At 46.1% G+C, this 17,742-nt stretch overlaps 1 protein-coding gene across 2 annotated transcripts in view; it reads right to left on the reverse strand.

The window, feature by feature from the left end:
* LOC125887132 (filamin-C-like) overlaps positions 1-16,616 on the reverse strand; it is a 29,935-nt gene extending 13,319 nt beyond the window's left edge. Inside the window, exons 1-24 of one of the 2 annotated variants that reach the window (XM_049573695.1) lie at positions 15,797-16,616; positions 12,855-13,103; positions 11,150-11,247; positions 9,904-10,054; positions 9,096-9,214; positions 8,895-8,972; positions 7,526-7,688; positions 7,168-7,368; positions 6,895-7,002; positions 6,116-6,253; positions 5,801-5,927; positions 5,575-5,711; positions 4,495-4,688; positions 4,283-4,396; positions 4,023-4,166; positions 3,723-3,846; positions 3,293-3,453; positions 3,090-3,180; positions 2,814-2,983; positions 2,601-2,718; positions 2,245-2,507; positions 1,518-2,115; positions 1,030-1,203; positions 65-227 (exon numbers count right to left, since the gene is read on the reverse strand). In XM_049573695.1, coding sequence (XP_049429652.1) covers positions 65-227; positions 1,030-1,203; positions 1,518-2,115; positions 2,245-2,507; positions 2,601-2,718; positions 2,814-2,983; positions 3,090-3,180; positions 3,293-3,453; positions 3,723-3,846; positions 4,023-4,166; positions 4,283-4,396; positions 4,495-4,688; positions 5,575-5,711; positions 5,801-5,927; positions 6,116-6,253; positions 6,895-7,002; positions 7,168-7,368; positions 7,526-7,688; positions 8,895-8,972; positions 9,096-9,214; positions 9,904-10,054; positions 11,150-11,247; positions 12,855-13,103; positions 15,797-16,172 — 4,259 coding nt within the window. In that variant the 5' untranslated portion in view covers positions 16,173-16,616. The remainder of the gene's footprint in view (positions 1-64; positions 228-1,029; positions 1,204-1,517; positions 2,116-2,244; positions 2,508-2,600; positions 2,719-2,813; positions 2,984-3,089; positions 3,181-3,292; positions 3,454-3,722; positions 3,847-4,022; positions 4,167-4,282; positions 4,397-4,494; positions 4,689-5,574; positions 5,712-5,800; positions 5,928-6,115; positions 6,254-6,894; positions 7,003-7,167; positions 7,369-7,525; positions 7,689-8,894; positions 8,973-9,095; positions 9,215-9,903; positions 10,055-11,149; positions 11,248-12,854; positions 13,104-15,796) is intronic. The other variant, XM_049573696.1, reaches the window with a different exon arrangement.
* Positions 16,617-17,742: the final 1,126 nt, after the last annotated feature.

Here is a 17,742-nt window from a genome sequence, read left to right on the forward strand (position 1 = left end):
TGTTATTCAAATGTACATATTTGAGTTCACCCAAATGTCTCCTGTAAATATGATCCAACAGTACCTGGTCTCCACAGTGAAGCAGTTAGGCTTGTTGGTAATCCCTCCCTCCAGACCTGGTCCGTAAGCGCGAACTCTGGTTGGATCGCACCCCTCCACCACAGACACTCTGAAAGGACTCTTGGGAACAGGCGCCTCGTCATAATGCACCTCAATCAGATGCATTCCTACGCACAATCAGATACATCAGTTTAGCGTCTCATATCGTACCTCTCTGCCTGAATGTTCTCAAAGCGTGCCGATATACTCTGTTATTGCTGCTTGCTTTTAATTATGAGCCAGACAAATTCCTTTTTAGGGAGATAAACATCTGTTTATTTATAAAAGAAACCATCTAGAGCGCAGACGCTCTGCTGAACGTACAAGGCATTACATCTGTTCCCTATTCATTATTCTGTTACAACATTTTTCTGACAGAGCCCTCTCAGTAGGCCTATATGCCAGATTCCCAGCAGCACTGCTATGATATTAGAGCACGTCTGGTGGTGGAGAAGTGCTCTGTGATCTCTTTGCTTTGTGTTATAGGTCTCTATTAATATCTCCTGTCATTCCCCTGCTGTATAGCTGTGTGCAGGCAGCCTTCAGCACACATACCTGCCTGGTTAAGAGCTTCTGTTCCAGAGCACACTATTTATAAAACAGAGCCTGTCTGCCTCTCCCTGCTCTTTGCCCCTCACATCATTGCTCCACTGCATCATTCTGTATTTATACCCCTCTCTTTCTCGTTCTCTTTTTCCCACTCTCCTGCTTTATTCCCAAATGGTGCCCAGCATGAGCACCTGTTAGTGATTTCTCTGTCTGTCTGCATGCTCTCTTTCAGACAGCCTGCCTGATGTAAACTCCTCTACCTCTTAGCAGCGGGTTAGGTTTCCTAATGTTAAAATCTGACATAGATCTCGCCACCTTATGATCCTTTAATTGTGTGAATTAACACTGTTAAATGGAATGAAGCCATATTTTTGCTCCTACCATCCTCGAATGCAGTGTACTCCACTCTGTAGGTGCCGTCTCCCTTGTCAGTGATGTAGGAGTCTGTCTTGGTGCCGGAGGGGCTGATAATGTGAACCTTCACATGATTTCCTCCAACCTTGTTGAGGGCGCGAGCATCAACGATGAAGTGGGTTGTGACTTCTCTGAGGACCCCTAGAAACAGAAAAACCCTTCCGGTGATTTGTTGTTAAAGAAAACCAAGACCAGGTGGCCTCAGCCACTTTAAGACTCATAAATCATTATGATGAATGAATGAACTGTTTCTCAACTAGTTAAAACATACACACTCAGGCTGCCATTAAAAATGCAGCATCTTCATTATTAATGAATCTGTCAATTATAATTACCAAAAACAAAACTGGAGCTGTAATGATAAACAACCTGCACATGCTGGCCAATTTGCTTGATAAATAACTTATGAGTTCAATTAATAGACTTGTTTAAGTTTATGTTCCTGGTCTTGTTACCTCTGGGCTCCACTCCTGGTCCATAGACATGCACGCCGCTGGTGTCCACAGAGGGCTCGACCTGCAGGACCTTGGGAAACTGGGGAATCATCTGGCCGCCATATTTGATCGTGATGGTGTGTGAGCCGTGGAAGGATGGGATGTATGTAACGGAGAAGGTCCCCTCTGCTGTTTTCTGGATGTGCACTTCAGCCTTCACCCCGGTCTCTGACACAATCTCAATGGTGAGCTCAGCGTCACCTGCACGGGTGCAGTCCACAGTGAAGGTCGCCGGTTCACCCGCCTTGGCCTTCTCCAGGCCCGGCCCGAAAGCCGTCACCTTGCTGGGGTCCAGGGCTGGGCGCACAGCAGCCTTGAAGGGAGAGCCGGGAATGTGCTTCTCGGCAAACAGAATGTTGATGGCATACTCCCCGGCCTCGGTGGGCAGGTAAAACACTGAGCATGTGCCATCGCCATTGTCCTGGCACTCGATCTTTGCCTCGCAGGGACCCTCCACAGTCAGGCCCAGCCCGCCTGCACCAGCTCCCTTTGTGTCAATAGTGAATGGAGCTGGTTTACCCACAATGCCTCCCTTCAGGCCTGGGCCATAGGCTCTCACCTGTGATGCAAGACTCAGGTTAGTATTTGAGACGTGGTATACCACACATCAAATATTTGTATGTTATGTTTCACGAGCTTCAAGTATGAACAAAGTGCAGAGCCACATGCAGCTTTTATGAACTTTTACCTTTGAAGGATCAGCAGGCATCACTGCTTCAACCCCAAAGGGGCTTCCCATCACCGGGTTGCCATCATAGCTGACATCAACCTTGTACTGCCCCTCCTCTGGGGGAATATACTTCACACCGTGAGTGCCTTTGGCTTTGTCTGATTCCAGCTTGCATGGGATTGGCCGGCCAGAGGGGGAGGTCATCTTAACACCCACATTGCCTTGCCCACCGGCGCCCTTTGTGTTGACTGTGAACTCCTGATCCTTTCCAACCTCCACTTCTGCAAGAAACAACACCAAACACTTAAACTGTTGCAATTAACTACTTTTACACACTGAATGCAAGAGTACAATATTTAGTGTTTGTAACTTACTGGTGTCTAATCCCTCCACTTTCACCTTCCCAATATCCAGAGGAGGCGCCACTGTGATGTGGAAGGGGCTCTTGGGAATGGGATCTCCTCCATGTGTGACTGAAATTGCCATGTTACCCTAAAAAAGGCACAAGAGGAGCGATGAATATTGATTGATTTGAGTTATTATTGTGAATAATCTGTGCAACCTGTTCAAACAGAGAGTTACTGTACCTGTTGAAGAGCCGTGTACTTGACAGTGTAGGAGTAATCGTGGTTATCGATGATCTCAAAGTCACGAACCGCCTCTCCTGGGCCTGACGCTGCGAAATGTACCTCAGGCTTGGCCTTGCCGGCTCCCTTTGTGTAGATGGTGAAGTGGGTTGGAGTGCCCACCTCCACTCCTGAAACACACACGTGCTTTGTCAGTGATACCAGTCCTGATCAAATCAAATCATTTCTATGACATTTAAGTGTTGTAGTGTTGTGCTTGGTATTTCTAGTTCTCACCTGTTTTGTTGAGTCCGGGGCCCTCTGCTCTCACCTTACCAGCATCATGGGAAGGATCCACCTTGACTTTAAATGGACTGATGGGAATTTCCTGACAATGGCAATCATAAAATAATCATAAGAAATTACTCCAGATTAAATAAAATTAAAAAAAAAAAATGATTCTACACAAGTCCCTCGAGCACTGGAATCTGTATTCTCACCTGGTCAGCAAACAGCACCATGATGGTGTATCGGCCTGCAGCGGGGGGAGTGTACTTGACAGTGAAGGTGTCATTGTCATTCTTGATGATGTCAAAGTCGATGTCTGCCTCGGCAGGGCCAACCACCCCCGGGGCACACTTGATTCCAATGCTGATGTCCCCTAATGGTGCATAGCAATAAGCACGGTTCAAGGGGGTCATTCAAAAGCAGATGATGTGAATAAATAGAGGCAGTCCCTCCACTGCCTTGAGCTTCACTTTAAGTACATCTCAAATAACTTTCCTCAACTTTGTCAGCTAAACACAGCACAGATACTCTGTTCTTTACATTTTTCAACATCCACATAATGTGGCACTAATTTCATTAAGAGCCAGCCATACTCAGTTTTGTTTTTGTAACCACCCACGCCATCTCCTCGTATATGCTCACCTTGACCGGCCTCGCTGCAGTCCACTGTGAAGTATGTTGGCTCGTTAGCCTTAAGCCCCGTCTTCTCCACTCCAGGCCCATAGACCTTGACTTTGTCTGGATGACATCCCTCTCCAACCAGCACCTAATGAATTCACAGTGTACTTGAGGCAAAATCAGTTGCTTCAAGTACAACTTCTGCACTCCTCTTACTTTGGTGGAGTATCATTATATTAAATTAACTGAATTTAAAGTGCAGCATAGTTATGTGTGTGTGTGTGTGTGTGTGTGTGTGTGTGTGGACATCATCATGTGTCTTACCCTGAAGGGGCTGTTGGGCACGTTGACGTCCCCCCAGGAGATAATGATGGTGTGTTTAATGGGCTTGACAGGGGTGTACACACACAGAAATGTGCCGTCTCCCTTGTCAGTGATCTTGATGTTGATGGTGCAGCCTTCAGCGTCCTGAGTGAGTACAAAAGCATGTCAGCTCTGGTCTGTACAGCCACATCCAATATAGATGATGTGATCCTATGAATAAACAATAAAGGTTTCAGGAGCTGGTGTTTTCTGTAGGCTACCTGTGCGTAAATCTTGAGGTGACCCTTCCCGGCCATGCGGGCATCGATGGTAAATTCAGTTGGTTTGTTCACAATGACGCCAGTTGGCTGCAGGCCTGGACCGTATGCTTTCACCTGCAACATTTATATCTTGTTTAGAATATGATCACGTCACCACAGCAACCTACTTTATACTTATACATTCGCTACATGATTCACTGAGTGGAAATTACCTTCTCAGGGAAGCAGTCATTGACTGCAGGAAGGATGTGGGCCATGAAGGGACTGTCCTTGATGTCCTCGTCATCACAAATGACATGGACAGCATAGTCACCGGGCTCAGTGGGCCAATAGCGCACATCACAGGAGCCATCACCCTTATCATCACACTCAATTTTAGCCTGTGATGGGCCTTCGATGGAGAAGCCTGAACATCCAAAAATTAAAACATTCAGATTTCACATTCAGAATTAGGTCTGGGCAATGTGTCAATATCAAACTGATATCATAATGTGAGTCTAGATATCATCTTAGATTTTGGACATCGTTATAGGGGTGTCAGTTCAGTTCATTAACCGGTAACTAAATGGTTAATTTTTAAGGAAAAAAGATAAAACATTTCCTTTTAGTCTGGCGCTCCATTGACACAGTGAGCAGTAACCATTAAGAGGTGGGAACATTTTTATTGTTTCTGTGATGTCTTATTTTACTTTCTGTTGGCTTTGCTGACAGCTAGCTAGCCCTGTTAACATGCATAATAGCTACTGCCCACCCTCCAGTCTCCACTCGTTAGCTAACGTTAGCCTGAGCTGCTCTGTCTGTGCACCACCCAAGCCGGGTGGGAGCTAGATAGAGGTGCCACTCAAGGAAGCCCCCAGGTAGCCCCGTAGAATGAGCAGCTTCATTTTGAGCCGCAAAACCCCTTTAGAACAGCATTACTTGTGGTAATCGCTGAATGAACAGCGCTGCTAGCTGGCTCCCACCAAACCTGGGTGGCAGACAGTGCAGTAAACTGAAGAGTAGCAAATACAACCCATGCGTAACTAACATTCTCAGTGGTTAACCAGTTAACGGTTAACAGTTGACATGCGTAATTGTAAGTGTTGTCTATTCCTTGTTTTAAAGGCTGAATTACAGTAAAGTGTAATTTTCCGTCCTTACCTATAGTTATTATATCCTCATTACCGATGATTATTTATCAAAAATCTTTTGTGAACGCAGCAATCTCTCTATCAGCATGCCCTATTTACTGTACAGTTTTTAGAAATCCACCTTTCTTGTGTGAGAGCTCATAAAAGTTGCACCTGACCCACCTAGAGTTCCAACTTCAGTGCCGATGGCCTCTACAACAAAGTCAGCAGATTTTCCCACCATGCCAGTCTTCAGTCCAGGACCCCAGGCCCTCACCTTCTGAAAACCTGCCTCTGCACCCACCTCCACTTCGAAAGGGCTGCAGCACACAGAATAACACAATATTACCAAGTGTAAATGTGAATGTGCATTCTTGATGAATAGCCACAGGCAGTAATAGGACCCTACCTGCGTGGGATGGGCTGGCCTCCCCAGGTGATGCTGACTGTGTATTTGCCAGGCTTAAGGGGGTAATATTCACATTCATAAACACCGTCTCCTGCATCTCGTACTTTCACTTTCTCCTCTGCACCAGCTGAGGATGAAAACCACAGTCAATAAGGATTCTTCAACATGGAAACGAGGAGGCATTTTTATGCATTTTGTTTATCATATGCATGTGTGAATGCTACCCTTCAGACACAAACCCAAACAAAGTGAATAATGCTAAAAATGTAGGAGGAGTGAGGAGTGATGCAGAGAAGAGAGAGCTGTCTGACTCACTTGGGCCTTTGACTGAGACGCTCAGCGATCCACTGCCAGCTCCCTTGGTGAAAACTTTGAAGTCTGCAACCTCCTTTACTCTCACGCCTTTAGGCTGAAGGCCTCTGCCTGTAGCTCTGCAGGCATTTGGGTTCATTGCTGAAAGGAATAACAACAAGTGTGAGCAAGAGAGAGAAATATTTAGCAAAGCAAATGGCAACCAAGAGTAGCCAGCAGTTGACAGCAGTGTTAGTAGCAAAGACATTCAAATATCCGATTCAAGTGGGATCCCTTAAAGCTTGACTGACAGAACCTGCAAATGAGAATGATGCTTTTTTGCAGCACATATAACACAAAGTGCAGAATGCTGAATGGGATATTGACACATTTGAGAGCATCGGGGGAGCATCTGACAACATTTCAGTCAGTCACTCCGAAATGTTGACTGCAGGCTTAAACCGAATGCTGGCTGATGCAAATTTAGATGTGGTAAAAACAAACATGTCAACAGCACAAGCAAAGATATTTAACAGAGAAGAACAAAGTAGGCAGAAATGCAAAGTGGGACAATCTGTAAACTATTTGCACAACATTGCATCTCATCTCTCTTTGAACATAACGAAACCATCAAGCTGCAGGCCGCAAGAAGGCGGAGCGGGCGCCCAAGCACGGCACTGATCCGTGGCACCCTAATCTCAGAAAGCACAGAGTAGCATCTGCAAGACGCTGCTTAGGGAAATGTTTGGGGGGGGATTTGGCTGAGCAATGGGCACAGGCTCTTCCCAGCAAACCATACTAACTTCGGCGGCCAGGTTTTATAGGGGGTACCCCCTTCGCTCCAGGAGGGGTACGCACTGACTGAGGGACTATCTGCAGTGGAGGCCCCTTGGGAGGAGCAACGGGTGGAGCTAGAAATGACAGATAGGAAGGGTTATGGCCTACACTGGGTGGCTGTTCCCAGGGAAAATAAAGATGACTGATAGACTGTGATGGATAGATCACCCTGACACTAACAGCATGATAAGAAATCTGATTTGTCTGACAGTAATTTACAACACAGACAGATGGCTCACCCTCTGCAATGTTGACAGTGAAAGGACTCTTGGGGATCTCCTGGCCTGCGAACAATACGTGGATGGTGTGAGGCCCTTCTTGCATGGGACGATAAGTGCAACGGAAAACACTGTCGCCCTTATTCTCCAGGATGAGCTCCACTGTGTCCTTTTTGCCCTGAGGATCGACGATTACCACACTGACGTCGCCATTGCCAGCACCTGAGTGTGACAGGAAAATGATCAGTTATCACAGATCATAGTAGACGCTGTAGCTTTAGTCTCATTTAAAAATACTCAAGCCTTTCATCAGATCACACTCCAGCTGTCTGCATGTGTACATGTCAGTATGTAAAGTGGTTGAATTATTCATACTAACCAGCTGTGTAGATGTCAAAGTAGGTGGGTTTGTTAGCTATGTTGCCAGTAGCATCAAGACCAGGTCCCCTGGCGTGGACTTTGCTGGGGTCGCCCATGTCCTTTGCTACGTTCACTGTGTAGGGGCTCTTGTCAATGTCCTGACCAGCAAACAGCACTTTAACCTACAGTAAGAAGAAAAAAGACAAAGTTAAGACACTTTAAACAGAGTGGCTGTGCTGTGTGATATGTGGAGAAGAGGTGGGGGGAAAAGTCGAGTCTTAAATGCATCGCAGTCGTCTCTCAAAAGATTATGTCTCTATGCAGAAAAGTCAATAACCTGAAATTTAAAAACCCAAGTCTCAACATTTCTTTTGGCTAATCAATCCAAAGTCCCACCCCCCCTTAGTTACTGTTGCTATATCTGACAAGCTTGACAAAAAGTAACCTAGCGTGGCCAGTTCCGTTTAGCCAGGTATTTATTAGAGTTTCTAACCCTCTTTGTGGCTTTGACAACAAACAGTGTTTTGACAGAGCAATGAAGCTTCCTAGTAGTTACATAAACACATCATGCATGTGGAGGGCAAGCTGCTGTGCAATGTCTGTGGAAAGCTGTGGTGGACGCTCCAAGCTAATACCGTTTGATTCTGTGGTGAAGTGCAAATAAAAGATGGGAACAGTTTAACTTTTAGCAGTAAAATGCGGCCAGAAAGTACCTACAGCCAATCAGTAAACAGAGTCCTGTGATTCCTGTGACATGTTGACCTCCGTTACAAATAATTTCTGTGATTATTGCAGCACGCTGCACTTTGTGGCTGTGTTCGGGGGAAAGACTGGTATGTGTGATGTATAACAGTGACGCTAAGCTAGCTTGCAAGCTGAATGAACCAGACATTTGCGTCTTTGACATCCCTCATGTCTCATGTCATTGGGCCTCATGTGGAAAAGGCTTGCCAGGTCACTACACAGGCGAGCCATGTAATTTATAATGCCACATAGCATATCTAAGTATAACAGGAAAGGGGAAGGTTAACCGAGGTTCCGGCAGATACCAAGCTTGCTCAGCTGCCATTTGAGCACAGAGTGAACCCGACTTAAGAAGCTGTAATGTGAATAAAACATGCGCCACTGTGTCATGTTGTAAAATGTGACACTCTAGTTGACACATCTCCTTTTGTTACTACTATTGTGCTTATAAAAGACAATGGAAGTGGAAGTGAATTCAACTGTTTATTTTAATTGTGGGTCATAACAAATATGCCGTGTTCTCAATACTCATTTTCTGATCACATCATAGCCCTTTGAATCATAATGAAATCGTGACGTGCCTGAAGATTTCCACCCCTAAAATGGACCTTATGTACATGGGACAAAACGCAGCTCAGCCTTACCTTGTGAACACCCTCAACTTTAGGAATATAGGTGACAGTGTAGGTTCTGTTCTTGTCCTTGTTGGCTTTAACCTTAGCCTGGAGAAATAAGACGACAAAGACAGAGAGGGTTAGATCAAAGATCAGCTGCACTTATCATAACTTAGCAAGATTATCTGAGTTGGCAAGCAGGCTGCGTGCTAAGATCCGCATATCACTCACCTCCTCCTTGTGTCCCTCAGGATCCTCCACATAGACCAGGACCTCACCGCTGCCGGCTTCCAGGGTTTCCACAGTGAACACAGCAGGGTGCAGAACCTTGTTGCCATGAGGCTCGATGCCTGTAATGTACAGAGACACAGGGTGTGGTGATGTATTTTGCCACGCAGCTAAACACCAACAACAAAGTATTAAAAAGTTTCCTGAGAGTAAAACCTAATATTTGCTTAGAATCCTGAGTGCTGCTGCTAGAAAAGCAATTACAAAGAAATGGCTTAAACCAGACTCTCAATCTAATTGGTATGATATCATTTATGAAATGGTTTTAATTGAAAGAATTACCTTCTCCATAAGGCTTCAGAATACTAAATTTGAGGAAATTTGGAGGAAAAGGGGAGCTATATTTCCCCCAAATGCCCTTCTTTGACTTAAATTTGTTTATTCAATTTTCATTAATGTTCTCATTATTTTTTATCTAAAATGGAAAACATCCGATGATCTATTTTTGTGTGCTATGATTGCATTGTAAAAAGCTGAGAAGATGGATAACTCTGTGGGGAGATGAGTGTGTGCACCGCTGCTGGTAAGTGATACCAAATAAAGGAAAAAAATGTCAAACTAAAAAAAAAAAAGTTTCCTCAGACTAGGATGTTTGTTCTGTTCCTGAGGTATCTGTGTGGTTCTGCTGTCTAACATCACCGCTTTGTTATGCAGGACTGAGGAGGCTCACTAAATCCATTATACATTCATACTGCACATATGAACTGTGGTGAACTGTGCAGGTGCTCGTGGCGACTGCTGGGCTACCCACCAGGTCCGTAGGCTTTGGCCTTGTTTGGGAAAAGCTGTTTGGGCCTGAGAGGAGCTCCGGGCTTCAGCTTTGCTTTGGGGAATTGGGACAGGTAGGTCATCACTGAATGCTCATCCACATCTGGGTCCACGATCTCCTCAGGAGCGATCACCTACAGCACGGACAGACAACCAAGAGTTTTTATGCAAAATCCTGCAACAACCACGACCATAAAAATATACAATATCCTAATTTGTGTTTAAACTGGCAGTGTCATCATTTGTAAGACGGGTATGGTTGACTCTATTTTACAACTTTCCCTTATTAAGAATAGTGCAATGGGATTTAACAAGGATTAAACTTATTTCTTCCCTCCTCCCTGACTCCTCTCTCCCCTCCAGCACTTGTTTGCCTGTCTATCACGCCGTGGCACAAAGCCATGCTCCATGCTGGTTATATTTAACCCCAGGACAGGGTTAAGGATTGTTGCCCTCAATAAGCCAGCCGGGGGGATTTATCCTGAGCCAGACCTTTCCCACATCTCCTTAACACCACCACACTGTACTGCAGCCCCCCAGGCCTGCAGAGCCATGACATACACCCCCCGGCTATCTCACCAATGCTAAGCCTCATGGAGAACAGCTAACCCCGTGCCTTTCTACAAACAAGCAAACAACCTGCATAGAGCACATTACAATACGAAGACTCAGGGTCTCACAAACGGGGACTGGAAACATTGCACTCTGGCTCCGTTCACATTGTTATTCTGATGAGCACAGGCATATTTACACCTCTGTTTCAGGGGCCGGCTCGGAAGGTGTTCAGAAATCTCACACCTCCGCAAATTCACGAATCTACTAAATAAAACTCCTACAAACTCACTAACTGAGAGCTACAACAAAGTAAATGGAAATATTAGAAGTGAGATGGGTAATAAATATTTCATGACAGCCTCCAGCATGATCTCCCTGGAAAAAAAAACACTGGGCTCCGAATCACATGCAGTACTGCTTTTACTTTCAGTTGTGTTGCCTCACAAGTGTGTGTGCATGTGGTGAGGCATGTTTTTCATTTGCAAATGTGTGTCGGTGCTTGTTTTGAGCACAGCTTGGAGAAGATTGGTGCTGGTCTATCCACTGAGTATAAAGTATTTCGCCAACCATATACTTATCCTGTTCTACTGCCCTGTGAGATCAACCCTTCCCACCTGAGCTGAGCCAAAGCAAACAAAAAACACTTTGTGACTGACTTCTGTCATGCATCTTACCTGAGGCACACCCAGCCAGTCGTCAGCTTGTTGCATGGCTTCTTTGGCATTCTGCACGGGCTGGTTTGGGTCCCACTCTGCCCAGTCAGGACACAAACCTAGCAGAATGTAAACAGGACGATTAGGCACGTCTGCACAGACGAACGCAGTCAGTGTTACGCTGCTGTTGCAATAACAAAGCCTCTTGGGCTGTCAGTACTATCTGTCTAACACCTCCAACTACAACATCGCATGACCTTACCCTTGTTCTGCTCCTGTGGGTCCACTGTGTGTGACAGTTAGGTCTCTTTTGAATGTTCAAACGCTCCAGACGCTCTGGCACTTTTCATGTGGCTAAAGCTAAAGCGTCCTCGGTGCTGCTAATGCCTAAATTGGATTAGTGTTGGTGATGGAGTGGACGCTAACTCAAAAGGCCCATACAGGCACACCATAGAATACTATTATCCAATTAATATAGCTCACAGTATTAATGGGGTTGAGTTTAAATGCATCTGCAAGGGAGGAGAGTGCTTTGACAGCACAGGAAAAAAAACTTAGTCAAGCTGTCAGTGGGGAGGCACCAGGGTGGGACTTCCACCATGTTACTATGGGAAATCAGAGCTCTTCAAAGCAATGTCAGCTCTGGAGTAAAACCATAGACATGTAGTTTATAATGCAACATCAGTGTAACACCAACAGAGGCAGATGTATGCTTTAGTTTTATAAGAAAATACTGGATATACTAACAGAGATTGCAGCTAACTGGCTGTCAGATAGAGATTAACACTGGTTTGTTCCTGTTCTGGCCAATTAACTTGTTTTGCAGATTCGTCTGTGAATTAAAAGCAGAGCTTCTGTGTTTCAGAACAGAGCGAGTTTCGTCAGTTACCCTGCTGTTTGGTATTAGCTGATGAAACAACAGAACCTTGTATGGTCAGTGCTGCAGCACAGTGTTTGAAAGATGTGTCTCTGCAGATCAATGGCTCGTGTAAACATGGCGCTCTACACTCCTCTTGCTACTCCTCCACCTTTCGCTCTGTGAAACACAGTTAGAAGAGGACTCTCTAATGTTCAGTGTTGGAAGTGAAAGCCTGAACTGGCAGTGACTCAAACTGTGGCCTTGTGGTCCCTGGATCTGTGGCTCAGGCACCTCCCTGTGACAGATAACTCTGCATTTTGATGCGGAGCCAAGCATCCCCCTTGACAGAAGAGGAGGAATGGTGCCCAAATTTGGGGGTGTTGTGTAGCAGCGGGGCTATAAACGCTAAAGCCAGGCTTGGACCTCAGGGCCCGAAACAGTGAGAGTGAAAGCTTCAGTCATTGTGGGACAGCTGGCAGGGACGTCCCCCGGCCATCAGCAGCCCCTCTTCAACCCCCTGACACTACCTGCCCCCCAGAGACAGATTACACTGGTTGACATCTGAATCTCGATGTGTGTGTGTGTGTGTGTGTGTGTGTGTGTGTGTGTGTGTGTGTGTGTGCTGCAGAAATGTGTGACAGATATACAGCCGTCATTTCTAGATGAGGAGCAAAGGAGACAAAATCTCTTGAGAAGGTGATACTGTTTCAGACACACTGACTGACACATGCCTGACCCGAACCTCCATAGCAACCGAGGAAAACCGTGATATACAAGAAGCCTTTTAACAGGCGCAGCACGTAATCTGACTCAGCACTTACTCCACCATGCCTGCAGGCTCGTCTGCCGCTGCTACACACTTCTTACCAGGGGCACAGTTGTCGACCAGAGCTCCCAGTGCTTTGCCGTCTCGCCAGTCACGGTTGAAGTTGTTGATGGGCAGCTGGGGCACCTTGTTCTGAATCCAGCCCAACAGCCGCTGTTTGGGGGTCAGCTTCTTTGTCTCCTCGTCATCCTCGTCATCCCACATGGGCATGGAGATAGAGTAGTGCAGGATGAGAGTCCAGATAAGACCCAGGATCAGCTTTAGATTCCCATCAACAATGGCTTTGCTATCTGCAGTTGGACGGCAGAGACAAAAGTTTTCATGAGGATTTATAACTTGCAGAAAGTTTACAAATGCACCATGTCTGACAGTATTTGGTGGTTTACTAGTTAACTGCATCCTCCAGCTCTATTTTCATTGCTAAGTGTTTATGGGCCCTTCTGGGGAGATTTGTGCAATCTACTAGTAAATTGGTTTACATAGTGTATATTGTTATCACTGATTAAAGCACCCCAAAGCTGAACCATGAGAAATTAAGATCTATACATAAGTGCATCATATCAGAACAGTATTTCTGCAGTGTTGTGCAGAGTTGACCAGAAATATAAACAATGATGATTGACTGCTGAGGAGACAAGAATCTAATGCTCCTCGCTGCTTTCCCCCCCGAGCCCCTTTCTCTCAGACAGCTGTCTGGCTGAGGACCCCTGACAATCTGTCATCCAGTCACAATGGCACTCTGAAGACAGTGACAGCTGAGGATATGTGGAAGTGGATCCCTCTCTGCATAAACACCACTTGGATTTCAATTACGTCCAAAACTTGTAGCGCCAGAGTGTGATAAATCACATAGGTGGAGATTAGATTTCATTGACAGCGAGCACGCAGCTCATTTCCGCAAGTCCTCCGAGGAAAAGTTTGTCAAATAAGCCATTTCAAATCCACCTTAATTTAGAAATTCAGCCATTTAAGCCAAAAAACCTCAGAGGAGTGCTTCACTTTAATGTTTCATCGACTAATCTTGTGCGATACACTCAGCTTAATTCAGTAAGGCTTTAATAACGCAGGGACTTTGATGCCAGTTGTTTATCACGAGACTCTTTTAGTGAGACTATTTATCTTTTCACAGATGAGTGCCTCCTATCAGAGGGCAATGTTTGATGCGACACCGTTTGACTGGCACAGGCAGGTGGCACGCTGTGGCACAGTGTGTTTTTGATCCTGCCGTGTCCGGATTTAAGGGCAACTGTGTGCTCAAAGAGACATCCATCAAACGGTATCTAGTTACACACTGTGACACATGTGTGACTAAGCCTGTGGGGATTTTTTTAGTGTCTCTGGGTCACTGTAATGAGGCTGAGACATTATCTTAAGAGGGCTGCATTGACCCACTAGAGCCGAATGTGGGGAGAGGGTGCTAGGAAAATGCCAGGGCTTCTATTATCACGCCCTGTTTCTGTCAAAACAGTCTGACCTGCTGTGTGTCTGCACAGCTGGGACAACGCTGCCAGACACACACTCGCATATTAAGTCCGAGACACATTTTTCCCCGGACAAAATTTAAAGGTGATATCTGTGGTGGTGACCTTTGGCCTCCTGTAATCACCAGGAGCCCTGAGATTTGAGCTTGACCCTGAGGCACACGCTCAAACCGAAACATTCAGTGTGTATCCAGGTGGACACGCTGTGGCCTTCACAGCTGGCCGGCCAAAGCCTCAGCCATGCCGGGAATTTCACTCAAGTGTGTGGCAGCATCATTAGTCACCAAAGCAGAAAAAATACTCTGTTAAACTTTTAATAACTTTTCTTCTGTATGAATTGTAGGGTTGTCTATGGGTGTATAATTAAGCCATAACTCCTCATCTTACAGTATCTGTTCTTTTCATATTGGCATAGCTGTAGATTTCAGGGGGGACATGTCACGTTCAATATTTAGACGGTGCATTTGTTTCCCCGCACCCCAATTAAACCATGACAGTAGCAGAGGACTTTGATTTTGAATAAGTTTAAGACATTTATGCCATAAATAACTGCCAAAAAGGCACAAATTGTTGCGTTTAAATTAGTGTTTCATGCTCCAAATTGTCTTGTGGACGACCCCCAAACCCCAAATGTTGAAATGAGACTACACCCCGGCATACAGACGACTAGTTTCTCCCCAGTTTTTCAATATTTCTAAGAGCTGGCACTCTCTGGTGGTCTGAAGTCCGCTTCTGGTGACAACAATTTATTGTTACTTCAGCTATCTGTACCACAGTCTGATCCCTAAATCCCTCCGGACTTAATCCTCACCTCACAGGAGTTGCTGATGGCTCCGCGCAGCAATTGGCTGTCAGCGCAGAGCCCCAGTGAGTCGTTCTGACCCCTGACCTGACAGAGATGAGAGTGTGTGTGTGCCCCTTTGTGTACAGATGAGTGTGTGTGTGTGTGTGTGTGTGACTGCTGTCCACATGTATAAATCGTGTCATTCTCATTAGCACAGCCGTAGTGAATTTCCAGCCCTGTAGTTCACCACATTGCTGCAGTGGGGAATAAGCTAAAGCATACTATGGAGCCACCAGTCCTTGGCCCTGATACAAGTGAATGACCTCAGTGGCACCTCTGCAGTAACTTTCCAATAAGCCGTTGACCCCCTGCTCAGTGTGGCTTTCCAGAGGCCTGTGAAACCCACGTCTCGCTGCTGACACCTGGGCTGATAACGTACCAAGAGAGCAGCTACAGAATATGTATGTGTGTGTGTATGTGTGTGTGTGTGTGTGTGTGTGTGTGTGTGTCTGTGAAGGTGTGACAGATTTAAAAATATCAAAGGCGAAATGTTGTTGTCATGGTTCAGATTTACATATCAAAGCACTGCATCTTATTAAAATCAGGGTGTCACTGTCACCTATCACACAAGTCACCCTTTTTATAACTTGCTCCTGTCTAAAAATAGCTTGGTAACTTTTTATGTTTGCATCCAAGCAGCCATTACAGTCTAACTCACCTATGGAGACCAGTTTGATGTGCTCTCTGTCCAGGAACTCCAGTGCCACAGACACATTCTCCAGTTTCATCTGACGGAAGTTGGGTCTGGTGTGGTGCTTTCTGTACATTTTCTTCTGGCTCAAAACCTCCAGGAGCGAAATGAGCTTGAGCCCGTCAGTAAAATCCCTCTGCAGGTCGGTGATGGTCTTGTTGACGCACTTGAGGTGCTCGTTGCACCACCTGGTGAAGGTGTTCTGCTGGATCTTCTTCCATGGCGCGTCCTCGGCCAGGTCCTTCTCCGTGGCTGGCATCTCGTCGTCCTCCTCTTCCCCAAAGTCGGTGGCCTGGTAGTACTGCGGAGGCAGCTGGTCTTCACCGTAGTTATTGCTCATCATGGTAACTTTTTCCGTGTCCACTTTTATACCTCGGTGACACTTAGGTGTTGAATTGTGCGCTCGGCAGCGCAGAAAACTTTAGCGGCTCGGTGGCAACGCGCGCTCTCGCGGAGGAAAGTTCAAACTTGGGGGAGTTTAAAAAGCAGCCTGGAGATTTTTCGGATGCACTTGCGAAGAAACCACTTGTGTCAGGGCAGTGATGGATTAAATGATCCGGTTTACAACGTGCAACGGCAGCTGGTCGTCCGCTTTTTTTTAATTGGCACCCTCTTGACAAGTCGTTCCTCTCTCTGTGTGAAGGATGTCGCTTTTGGAGAAATGGTGGTGGCAGGTGAGCCGAGCTGGAGCAGCACTGTTAGAGTTGACTCTGGTTAACTTGACTGTTGGGACAAGAGGACAGAGTTTGGTATATAAAGGAGCCAGGGCCACGTCACTCAGCCTCTGTGATCATAGTCTATTTGCTAATCCATAAGGATAACGGGAGTCGGGGTCGGTTTACGGGGAGCTTGGGACAGTGATTGGTCAGACCCCAGGCAGTTACGGCATGCTCCTTATTTTTAGGCGCTCCTATTTGGGCGGCTGGGGGCTGGGGCTTAGCGATTGTTGAATGTGTGTCATGCTCAGGATCCTAGTGACTGAACAATTGTGCTAAGAAAAGAAAGTGAGAAGTGAAGCAAGTCCCTCTGTCTCAATATATGATGTCTTTTTACTGGAAAAAGTTGAGGTTTTGCACATTAAATCCAACACTGGGGCCTTGGAGAGAAACATTTAAAGGATGAGGTCACTCTGATGAAGATGAAGCAACTGCATTACGTGTGTTTTACAGCTATCTGCCACCCCTGGGTGAAATGCATTTCTGTGTAGACAACCAAAGGTCAAATCAAGCCCAGGGAGGTTAAAGGGATGTTTTGCTGGTTTTTTACCAGCTTTGTATTATAACTTTATGGGTAGTATATGTAGGCTACATTAACATTAGTTAACTTCCCTCCATTTTACCAGCGCCCCAGATCTCCCTGCTCATCTCTCAGCTCAGATCTCCTGGATCCAGCAGATGAGACGTCCGCCACCACCGACACAAAGGTTATAGAAGATTTAGAGGTGGATAGAGAGAGAGAGAGACCATCTTTTCTTTCTCTCAAATGCAGCCCAAACTCTGATCAAAGGGTAACACTAGGCAGTTCATTCATTTTCCATAATGGCTTATCCTGTTGGGGGTCGCAGGAGCCTATGTCAGCCGCCACCAGACGAGAGGGGGGGTACACCCTGGACAGGTCACCAGACTGACACACAGAGACAGACAACATTCACGCTCACATTCACACCTACAGACAATTTAGAGTCACCAGTTAACCCGCATGTCTTTGGTCTGTGGGAGGAAGCTGGAGTAGCCTACTTGGAGAAAACCCATGCTGACACAGAGAGAATATGCAAACTCTGCACAGAGGGGCTCCCCCACCCTGTGTTTGAACAGGAGCCCTCTTGCTGTGAGGCGACAATGCCAACCACTGCACCATGTGCCACCTCCTGCGATCCCCAAAACTAGGCAGTACTGATCAAATATAAACTAAGC

Source organism: Epinephelus fuscoguttatus, linkage group LG4, assembly GCF_011397635.1.
Source record: "Epinephelus fuscoguttatus linkage group LG4, E.fuscoguttatus.final_Chr_v1".
Taxonomy (NCBI): domain Eukaryota; kingdom Metazoa; phylum Chordata; class Actinopteri; order Perciformes; family Serranidae; genus Epinephelus; species Epinephelus fuscoguttatus.